General features: G+C 50.3%; 1 protein-coding gene across 1 annotated transcript in view; it reads right to left on the reverse strand.

Moving 5' to 3' along the window:
- The window catches only part of gdf11 (growth differentiation factor 11), a 43,650-nt gene extending 41,836 nt beyond the window's left edge, over positions 1 to 1,814 (reverse strand). Inside the window, exon 1 of the mRNA XM_006629215.3 lies at positions 999 to 1,814. Coding sequence (XP_006629278.1) covers positions 999 to 1,416 — 418 coding nt within the window. The 5' untranslated portion in view covers positions 1,417 to 1,814. The remainder of the gene's footprint in view (positions 1 to 998) is intronic.
- Between the last annotated feature and the right edge of the window lie 9,441 nt (positions 1,815 to 11,255).

Here is an 11,255-nt window from a genome sequence, read left to right on the forward strand (position 1 = left end):
GAATTTGCCCAACCGCGACGCGTATCCGAAAACGAGCGAAACTGGTTCGCACTCCCGCGGTTCCTGGTGTGGGTTTGGACGCGGGGACGCGGGAGGCTTCGTGTCCTGCTCGCTTGCTTTAAACTCGTCGTCTTTTGTGGGACGAAAAGAAAGGCCGCTAAATGAAGAGGCAGCGAACGGACAACCTGCACACCTGTTATAGCCCGCAAAATGAACGGCCTGTGCCGTTCTCAGTAGATGCGCAACTACAGTACCAGACGCGTCTGTGTGCGGCGATGACGGGTCTGAACACAACATGACAGAGAAGATTGCCGGCAAAGTTCTTTTTAGTACCTAGGCTGTGTTCCGTGCATTAACTGACGAGATTGAAAGCTCAAATTAAATTAAGGCTCGTACCAAAGTACACAAAATCCGAGCAACGCAGAAAACGACCAGCCTAGAACACTGTTCTGTAAAGAGGGGGGCATTTTCCTACACAGTCAAAATGGGAATTAAGGCAGTTTGATGCGTCTGGTCCAGAGGAGTCCAGCAACACGGACGCGCACAGTGCAGATGACAGACACAGAGTGGGGACAGCCTGGGTCCGACTCCCAGGAAAAAGGGATCTTCCTGGAGACTCCACTACAACGGCGGAACCGGGCAGAAAAAAAAATACATTTTGTTCTCAAGTTCACATCAGTTTATCGACCCAAATTTCAATAGGGACACATAGGAAAACTGACTTCTGCGTGCGGAGTGTCCCCTTCACGAATCCCGCGCCCGCAATCTGACAGGCGCCCAGCTGACACGGGGGGAACGGAAGAGCTAACAGACTCCAATAGACTGCAAGTGCGGGACTCCGCCGCCTGCCCGGCTCTGCTGGTCAGGCTTCTCTCAAAGTTAGCGGGGGGGGGGGGTATTTCTTCAATAGCCGCAAGTCGCACCGCTAGCAAAGACTGGAATAACTAACGCGCCCCGAGGGGACCTGCTGGGAGAGAGGTCTCGCCGCGAACACTCACGTTCCGAAGCCATGGTGATCACGGACTCGGTGGTGGCGTGATACTCGTCCTCCTCCATAAACTCATCCTGTAGCGAAGCGTCCCCCTGGAAGTCGTGATGGTCCAGGAGCTGCTGGAGAGGCGGCGCCTTGGGGAGCAGCTGGTTGACTACCTCCCGGCTGATATTGGGCGCCTGCTTGAGCCGCAGCTTGCTCAGGATCTGGGACTTGATGGTCTCCAGCCTGAGGACTCTGCTGTGCTCCCTCCACACGCACGCCGTGCACTCCTGCGCGCCCGGATCCTCCGCTTCTGCCAAAGGATCCCCGGCTTCCGTGGGCACCTCGCTCGCCGGCCGCAGGGGGAGGCTGGGCTCGTCACTGCCCGACAGTCGCAGCGAAATCAGTGCCATCAAACACAGAAGAAAGTGAGACTTGGGCATGATGCCGGGCAGCGTGAGGTCGTGTTCTCTCCCGGCTCTTCCTCACTTCGTTTCTCACAAGTGACTTCTGTCCGTATTCTTGACTGCAGCCCCTACCGCGTCCCTACAGAGCTAGCGGTAATTAGCAACAATCCCAATACTCCAATTAACAGTGCTAAACGATTATTAACGCTCTTAACTATGAGAAACGATGATAATAAACGCGCCGCAGGGTGCGCCCAGCCGTTTCTTCGGCGCTCGCTGCCCTAGCTCGTTCAGAAGTGCTGATTTATCGGTTTGTTTTGGTTGTAGAGCCGGACACAATTAAAATCATCAAGAATTCCGTGTGAAGATGTGTGAATGAATGGTGTGCAGGCAAGTCTAAAAAGGGCTCTTTTTATATCACAGCTGCTCCGTGTCGTATTCCGCCTCTATTGGCTGCGAGCGCAACAAAAGGCTGTTAGGTCTGTCACCAAGTCAAGAGAGAGAGGGAGAGAGATAGCGAGGGGGAGAGGGAGAGCGCGGGGGGAGAGGGAGAGGGAGATAGAGAGACGCGGGGAGAGGGAGACAGAGTTTCAGTTGGGTCAGACACCCTGTTAACGCTTCCCGAGCGACTGCTCCGAACTTCGGTTAAAAAAGAAAACTGCAAAGGATCACCTTCGCGCCCGGGGGCTGGACTGTCCAGGGCCGTGAACGGGCTTCGCTCCAGTGTCCTCTAGCTGCTGACACTTCTCCGAGATGTCCCCCTGGCACGATCCGTCCGAGTAACAAGTGCGTCGGGGTTTGAGAGAATAAATGAATGCCTTACCGCTGCCGCCCGCCGCTCGACGCCAACCTGTGGCCTCCGCGATTTCGCCGCGCAGGTGAAGCCGCACTGCTGATGGACTTGAATTACTGTACCAGGCTCTCTCCACAAGCAGAGCGTCAGGCCGTAGGTCAGAGGTTTTATATACCATGACTGACTCTGCAGGCGAGTCAGATAGATCACTTTCTGTTGTAGAACGGTAGCAACACATAGGCTATCGAGTACACATCTTTCTAACAGCACCGTGAGGAGTTAGACGGCAGGCGACGGTCGAAAATCGGATGACGATCTCCGCCAATACTGGAGTATACGGCGGTATTGAGAGTATTCGTGGTGGGCGGGAGCATGGATCTCCTCTTGACAAGATTGCTCTAGTTCTCATGAACCCCGTCGTGTTAAACTCGTTTCCGTTGTTCTCTATTTACCCCCCGGAAAAATTAAAGCGAAAACGAGATTAAATCGCGTTGTTAAGCATCGCCTTTGACAATACCCCCGAAAATGAATTCCCGAACTCCATAGTTCCACACTGTTCTTAATGGTAAAACTTGTCCAGGAAATCAGACTCTCCACATTGCCTGGGCAGTGCAGGAATGGACTCAATCCCTGGAAAGCGCTGAAGAGCGAGCGAATTTCCTCGACAGCCTGGCTCTATCGGGCTGTGTCTCGTTTAAAAGCCCAGTGCTTCCTTTATTCTTGAACAATCATGCGGTTTCATCTGCTCGCTTTCGTGTTCAGATGAAGGCATCGCTACCATAAATGCCGCATAACTGTGCCCCCGCATTTACGCGGGGTCTCCCTGTACAGTTCCCAGTCCCGTGTTTCTTCCAGGAGAGCTGCAGAGCAGAGGGGGACGCGTGACCCAGCGGGGTGAAGTGGCGCGAGTGTGAAGTGTCACTGGGCGTGTCAACGATGTGTCCTGGTCTTGGGAAAGTTGTCAGGTACTGAAAGAACAACCCCGTGGGACAGCTGAAAATATTGTGATCACCTGATTGTGGACATCTAATAGCTAGCCAGGTGGTGAATAAACCTCTTCTTCAGTCCCATCCTACAGATTGTCTCAATGACTCTTAAGTGTCTTATGTTAACACCCCATAGAGATCTGGATCAACAGCCCCTCTGCCCCAGTGCTGGGCTAGAGATCTGGATCAACAGCCCCTCTACCGCAGCGCTGGGCTGGAGATCTGGATCATCTGTCCCTCTGCCCCAGCGCTGGGCTGGAGATCTGGATCATCTGCCCCTCTGCCCCAGCGCTGGGCTGGAGATCTGGATCATCTGCCCCTCTGCCCCAGCGCTGGGCTGGAGATCTGGATCATCTGCCCCTCTGCCCCAGCGCTGGGCTGGAGATCTGAATCAACAGCCCCTCTGCCCCAGCGCTGGGCTGGAGATCTGCATCAACAGCCCCTCTGCCCCAGCGCTGGGCTGGAGATCTGCATCAACAGCCCCTCTGCCCCAGCGCTGGGCTGGAGATCTGGATCATCTGCCCCTCTGCCCCACTATGGGACAGTGATCCGGAACGTCAGCTCCTCTCTCCGAGAGCTGGGGCAGAGATTCAGAGATCCTGAATATGCCCCATTGGCACCTCAGGAAATGGTGTCATGTGACAACCAGGCTATGGTCTTGCTGCCATTGGTGTGCATGACTTTCATTTCAGCTTTTTTCTCACTCCTTCACCTGTCGTCAGGGACGTTTGTAGACTCATAATGCTAAGATCGCAGGTTTTCAAACCTGAATTTGACCTGCAGAATCATTGTGGCTCACTGGGCTCACACTGCCCAGACTTCAGATGAAGCTTACAGTGCTCCAGGACTTCTGAGTTAGAGACAGGTGCTTCTGCTAGGGGGATCTAGAAAGCCTCTGAACATGATCCAGTAGTTCAAATCAAACTCCATTTCCGAAGCAGCTGGTGCAGGCTGCACTGACTGGGCCGCAGGGGTCACAGGAAGCTGGGCTGATGAATACTGCTGGCCTGGGTTGCTTCAGATGTTATTATGTCACAGGTCATGTGAACGAAGTGACGAGTCCTTTCAGACTGTACGGTAAAGTTTATGAATTTGATTTTTTTGCTGTTGCATAATAATAAGCACACCGCAATATAGCTGTCAAAGCAAAACAGCACGTTGGGCATGGTTGCCATCACGTTCTGGCTGTGCTTTTTTAGGGTTTGGAGGAGGAGGAGAATTTGGGCAAAATAGGGTAATAGATTTCATTTAACAGAAGTTGATGACACATTCACTAAGTTCAGGTGGGTAACTAAAGGTTTATTCCATGCTGAAAGGAAAAGATCAGAGACACGAGACTTTTGTGTCTCTTTTGCTTTCCTTTTCAGCATGGGACTAATTCATAATGTGGATAACTGCCAATATTAGTGAAGGAATTAAAACAGAGGGAAAAAACCCCATCACATTCAGGATATCTTCTATTTCTATTGCCACTTCACGTGCGAATGTTGTATTTTAGTGCTACCTAATGGTAATTAAGAAAATGATTGCACTGTCTGGCAAAGAACTAACACTCAGTTTGCTCATTGATTTATTTCAGTTTTGCAAAACCTGTCCTGTTTCACCGGGTCCAGCTCTTACAAGGCCAGCTGGTGACCTACATGAAATCCAATTGTCATGTTGGCGCTAGGGCAAGGAGTGCTCTGGGGATTGCTGTGATACATCTGAGCCACTAGGGGGCACACACTCACTGTGTCTCCTCGACTGCACTGGAAATCCAGGCCCAGTGAAGTGAGGTCCCTTGCTGAAGCACGCAGTGTGTTTCAGAGGTAATAAAACCCAGGTTCTGTCTGTCACCTCTATAGCAGGAGAGGCAGGATTCTAAAGTGCTGCTCTTTGTCCTCTGATCCCCGCAGTTCATCCCTTTCACAGGCCTTACCTGTTGTTAGGTGTGGCACAGTGAGCCTCCAGAGGAGATCGGACCTCAGCAAGTCGGTGGGGTGTCTGGAGACTGCAGAGCACTCTGAGAAGTGGGTTAATCACAGTCATAATAGGCAGCGTACCAACTTAATTAAGGAGAACAATAGTTCAGAGCAGATAAGCACTGCTATTAGGGTCAGAAAATATTGCTGGGCTACTGAGATATATAAAGGTAAAAGTCAGCTGTGTCTGCACTAATATCTAAGCTCAGAGGAAAAGACATCATGACATACTCATGGTCTGACCTGCACGCTGTGGTTCCTGAGATGCTCAGAGATACAACTGGATTCCAGAAGAACGGTTCATTCTTTAAAAAGGAACATGCCAATCCGTCTGAACTCTTCTGTGGGAAATGGGCTGAAGTCCAGGCTGGTGCTCCTGGTTCATAGGAACGCCTCTCTGCCTACTGGTGTCTCAGCGCGACCAGACTGAGACTGGATTATGATCCCCTGTCCGATCCCAGGGTAGGATGAGCTGCTGGCGGGTCGTGGCTGGTCTGTGAGCAGCTCGGTGGGGAGATGTGACTGGGGCGCCCCTGGCCTTGCTGCAGGCACAAGCACGTGCCCCTGGGCAGACGACAGCACAGGTCTTGGAAGGATCTTTCCAGGGAGGACTCTCAGCCTTTGATCCAGAGCTGTTATTGCTGCAATGGGAGCACAACAAAGACCCAGAGGATTCTCTGCTGGTCACGGCTGCGTTGGTGTAGATGGGTGCAGCCATGCTGAAGAGCCCAGACCACAGGCGCTAATGTCATGAAAAGGCCTGAGCCCTGAAGTCCACAACGCTTTGTGTACTTCTCCTGTACGCTTTTTGTTTCTCTTGTATGAGATGCCTCCTGCTGTGCTGTATCACACAACAAAACTGAAGCACTGCAGTGTGTGTACTGCTTCCAATCAGAGCTAAACCCAGGGGTGCCAGTACTGAATGTCTGCAGCATCTAATGAGCTGCACACATAAGTGCTGGAAGTCCCTATGTGCCTCTAATTCACTTAGAATGTATTTTTATGAGATGCTAGTGGAAATCTGTTCCCAGTGTGCTTGAAAAAGACATCACTTGTTGTCTTGATTGTTTATAACCAAAACGTATTAACTCAATAAGATAAGATCACTTTATTAGTCATATACAATTTCTTGTATTAGGAATTTGTCTTTTCACATACCTCAGCTCACTCTCCATGAAACACACAGACATGGAGAGAAGCTGGCAGGTCAGCCATTTATAAGGCACCCCTGGAGCAGTTGAGATTAAGGGCCTTGCTCAGGGGCCCAAGGGAGAAGGATTCCTCTGCAGCGCAGATCCTTAGCCACAGAGCCACCTCTCCCCTCTGCAACGACTGGGACTGTGGCTTTGTTCTACTTTTTTCTATCCTACTTTCCTTGATTGCTGTAGTTAAGCAGTTTCCTCCTCCTCCTCCACTGTTCTGTAAAGTCCAACAAGTCCTTTCCAGCCACACGGCTAATTTGCTCTTTGTTCCAGGTACCACTTTCTCCTGCCTTCAAGACTAAATGCGTCTCCTCTCTGTTTGCACGTGCATTCCCTGGAAACTTGATTCACGGCTGAGCTTCAGGTATTCTGCAAGATCCCAGACTGAAGTTCAGCCAGGAAGCCAGGGCTGAACCCTCTGCTCTTTTGTGGAATGCCAGGGTTTATTTCATGGCCCTGTTCCTTTAAGAAACGTGCCTCTCAGAACAAAATATTTAACTGTTTTGCGTGAATACTGAGAGGTCTCTTGGCCAAGGTGATTAACAACACCTCTTGTCTGAAGCAGAGCTGAACAGAGCACATCGTTATGAGCTGGGCAGGATGATGGGACCAGCAGCGCCTTCAGCCTTAAGCTTTGTGTCGACGTCAGCCTGCTCTAGCACTAAGAGATGTTCCCTGCACCCTGGCCAGCAGCTTCCAAGAACACTCCAGCCACTTCCACCAAGGAGGGTGTTGCCGACGGCTTGCCTGAGCTGTGCTCCAAACAGTTTGCATGCAAAGCTTGCCTTGATGAAGCCGGCATCTCACCCGGCTGCATCTGAGCACACCATCACAGCATGCGTGAGCTCCTCCTTCTTGGAGCACAGATTCAATCAGTCACTCCAAACCCCCCCACACACCCCTTCCATCAACAGGGGCTGGAGCTGCGTCACTCCTCTCTCCTTCCATGCAAACCACCCTTCTGCCCTGTAACCATTTCCTGCGCCCCTGCTGAGAGGTTCATCCAGCTCTGAGGTTTATTTTCCACCATCCTCTACACTTTTTCAGCTTTGGACTGGGTGCCTTAAGGGGGACTAGGTTATTCCAGGCAGACTTAGAAATTGCGATATTTTAAAACTGATTCTTTAAATCCAGGCAGACTTTAAAAAAGTCATACAAACAGCCAACAAACTGCTAATCACCCCAGTTCACTGGTATGGTCCATGTACCCACGTGGGGGCTGGGGGGTCGCCACCTTTTTTTATTGAGCCTTTTAACACTTTACACCTCTACACAGCATGCGCTGGACAGAGCAGCGTGCAGTACACCAGTACGTTCACTCCAGTCAGCTCTCAGTGGGGAGGAGAGCAGAGTGATGAAGCCAGTTCATACATAGGGATTATTAGGAGGCCATGACTGGTAAGGGCCAATGGGAAATTTGGGCAGGACACTGTGGTTAACACCCCTACTCTTTTCGAGAAACGCTCTGGGATTTCTGATGACTGTGGAGAGTTATGACTTCAGTTTTACATCTCATTCGAATGGCAGCACCTTTTTTACAGTATAGTGTCCCCGTCACTATACTGGGGCATTAGGATCCACATTGACAGCAGGGTAAGCGCCCCCAGCTGGCCCCACTAACACCTCTTCCAGCAGCAGCCTTAGTTTTTCCCAGGAGGTCTCCCATCCAGGTACTGACCAGGCTCACACCTGCTGAGCTTCAGTGGGCTGACAGGTGTGAGCTGCAGGGTGATACAGCTGCTGAAGGCAGCACTTAGGCAGTCATGTGGAATCACTTGGAATAAGTCACAGTTCAAACTTGCTGGAAGAGCCTAACCTGCTCGACAGCAGAGACACAACTGGGGTGAATAGGTCAGCTTTATTTCTCAATAATAATAATAATAATAAAAATAAAACAACTTTATTTATAGAGCACCTTTCATACAAATAGAAGCTCAAAGTGCTTTACAAACCAAGAAAAAAAATAAAATCTTTAAAATTAAGAGATATATTTCCAGTTGTAAAGGAATAGCCTGGAAAAGTGAAAAAATACATACATTCCTGGTTCTGAAAACAAAACATTTCTTTAATCTATGGAAGACAAAACAGTAGCTAGATCATGTCTTCATTAAAATGCAACTGCACCTGTATTTCCTACAAGGAGATGGAGTTTCTTGAGAAGAAGGAGAACAGCAAGGAACCAGACATTTGCCCAGGAACAAAATTACACTTCTACTAAGTTTTTACACTTACAAATGTGTCACGAACATGTGCTTTGGAACTAATTGCCCTCCATCCCCGGCAGTTATGCAGCTTGGGAAAGTTAAAAAACACCTGTAAATGTAAATACACAAGTCAAATCCACACATTCAAGACTTAGATTCTCTCAGTCCTTAGTGGCTCCCTCACTTTCCAGAGTGACTCACTGGAAAGACTCCAAGTGCAGCCAACAGGGCTGAACTAGACCTCCCTGCCAGTGGTTCACTAAACATAGCATCCAGCCTGACTGTGTCCATGTAGCACCACCAGTGTTTCTATGTCAAGGATGATGCAGTGTGAGCTCCAATGATCTGCTGTGTGTGCAGCTGTGTGAGCTCCGCTGACCTGCCAGGTGTGCAGCTGTGTGAGCTCCAGTGATCTGCTGTTGGTGCTGTTGTGCAAGATCCAATGATCTGCCAGGTGTGCTGTTGTGTGAGCTCTGCTGATCTATCAGGTGTGCTGTTGTGTGAGCTCTGCTGATCTATCAGGTGTGCTGTTGTGTGAGCCCTACTGATCTGCCAGGTGTGCTGTTGTGTGAGCTCTGCTGATCTGCCAGGTGTGCTGTTGTGTGATCTCTGCTGATCTATCAGGTGTGCTGTTGTGTGATCTCTGCTGATCTATCAGGTGTGCTGTTGTGTGAGCTCTGCTGATCTGGTGAGTATGATGTGTGAGCTCCAATGATCAGCCGTTTGTCTGTGAGTTCCAGCTTCTGACTTGTCTAGCACCTTGGCCAGCTCCTAATAATGTACCCACCAGGAAAAGCTGCAGTGCTTTACTTCAACTTGATTGTAAACCTCTGTTTCAGTCTGAGGTACAGCTGAATCCTGACCTCTGATCACATCAGGCAACAACAGTTCATCAGTGGAGAGTCTGACTGGAAACCTGCATTATTTCCCAGTCTCCTTCCACGACACCAGCAGACATGACACTCGCTGCCATGAGTCATCCCTGCAGGAGCAGTCCTCTGGGAGGGTCCGCTCATGTGTTGCTGCACCGGGGCTGGGTGCTGCAGAAAAGACCAGGATAGACATGATGGTTGTCTATCGTGTTCGATGATGACGGTTGTACTTTGTGCAGCTCACCTATTTGGAAGATGAGCTGCACAAAGAAACCTGTGCAGGAGAGCTTTTTGAGGTGGGAAAGCCGTTGCACTGGGGCAGTCCCACTCTCTCGGCCTCAGAAGCCTGGGTCCAGTGGTGCGAGCGGCCGTCATGACTGGAGACTTCCTTGGTTGCAGTGGATGGCCATGACGCCTTCCTGTCCCTTGTCATGCCCTTTGCTTTCCATGGAGCGTTGCAACAGTATAATGACCCATCACTATACTGGGGGCATTAGGACCCACACAGACCGCAGGGTGAGCGCCCCCTGCTGGCCCCACTAATACCTCTTGCAGCAGCAACCTTAGTTTTTCCCAGGAGGTCAATGAAACATCCTCCCAGGAGGTCTCCCATCCAGGTACTGACCCGGCTCACACCCTGCTGAGCTTTAGTGGGCTGCCAGTGGTGAGCTGCAGGGTGATACAGCTGCTGGTGGACAGACATGAACTACAATGAAAACACCAGAATGCACCAGAACCAGTATGCACCAATGCACCAATACACCAGGTGCACCAGAATAATCTGTTACCCTGTATCCACACTAATCCAGTGTCTGTGCAGGCTTGAAAACTGTCTGGTGCCAAAGGAAATTTTAACAGATCTCAAAATGTGTAGCTCATTTAATGTTGGCTGTGTTAAAATTACAGCAGGTCACGTTTATGCAGTATATCATAGCAGCAGTATGGAGAAGGGAGCTGGGTGTGAGTGACAGAGGCTCAGTTAGGGAATGGGGGCTGGACCAAGTTAGAGCCATTTACAAAACACATTCCGCATGGATCGGTGCACCAGAAACGCATTTTGGAGCTAATATTAAAAACAACTTTATATGTACCTCGCCGGCAAGTGAATTCGCGTCACCATTGCCATCGTTTCTCGGCTTTTTCCGGACGCGTTAGGAAAAATAAAATAAAAGATGGCATTTTGCTGCCACCTGCTGGTTGGAAATTAAATTACGTATCATTGTTTCCCATTCGCAATGCCGTCTTGGGTGAGTAGCTCAGATGGTTAACCTACAAATAACCGATTTCCTACAAATAAAGAAAACTGTTGTCATTAACGGGGCTGCACCATAGCACCATAGTTTGTATCGCACACCACCCTGGAGCTCATGCCCAGCATCCTCACGCGTTCAGGGACTCCGTTTTCTGCGTGGTACGCACACGATCCAGAACTGCAGGGGTGTGAGGCCTCAGAGACTGTCCTACACCTGTGCCCAACCGTGTGGGTCACACAAAGCCCCCACCTGCTGTGGCTACAGACAGTCTTCCTCAACCACACTTCACTGAAGCCCAGCAGGTGTGAGCCTGGCCAGTACCTGGATGGGAGACCTCCTGGGAAAAACTAAGGTTGCTGCTGGAAGAGGTGTTAGTGGGACCAGTAGGACCTGTAGGGGGCGCTCACCCTGCAGTCTATGTGGGTCCTAATACCCCAGTATAGTGACGGGGACACTATACTGTAAAAAGGTGCCGTCCTTCAGATGAGGCATAAAAACTGAGGTCCTGACTCTCTGTGGTCATTAAAAATCAGAGGGTGTTTCTCTAAAAGAGTGTTACTCCAGTGTCCTGGTCAAATTTCCCATTGGCCCTTATCAATCATGG

The sequence above is a fragment of the Lepisosteus oculatus genome, chromosome 1 (genome assembly GCF_040954835.1).
Source record: "Lepisosteus oculatus isolate fLepOcu1 chromosome 1, fLepOcu1.hap2, whole genome shotgun sequence".
Taxonomy (NCBI): domain Eukaryota; kingdom Metazoa; phylum Chordata; class Actinopteri; order Semionotiformes; family Lepisosteidae; genus Lepisosteus; species Lepisosteus oculatus.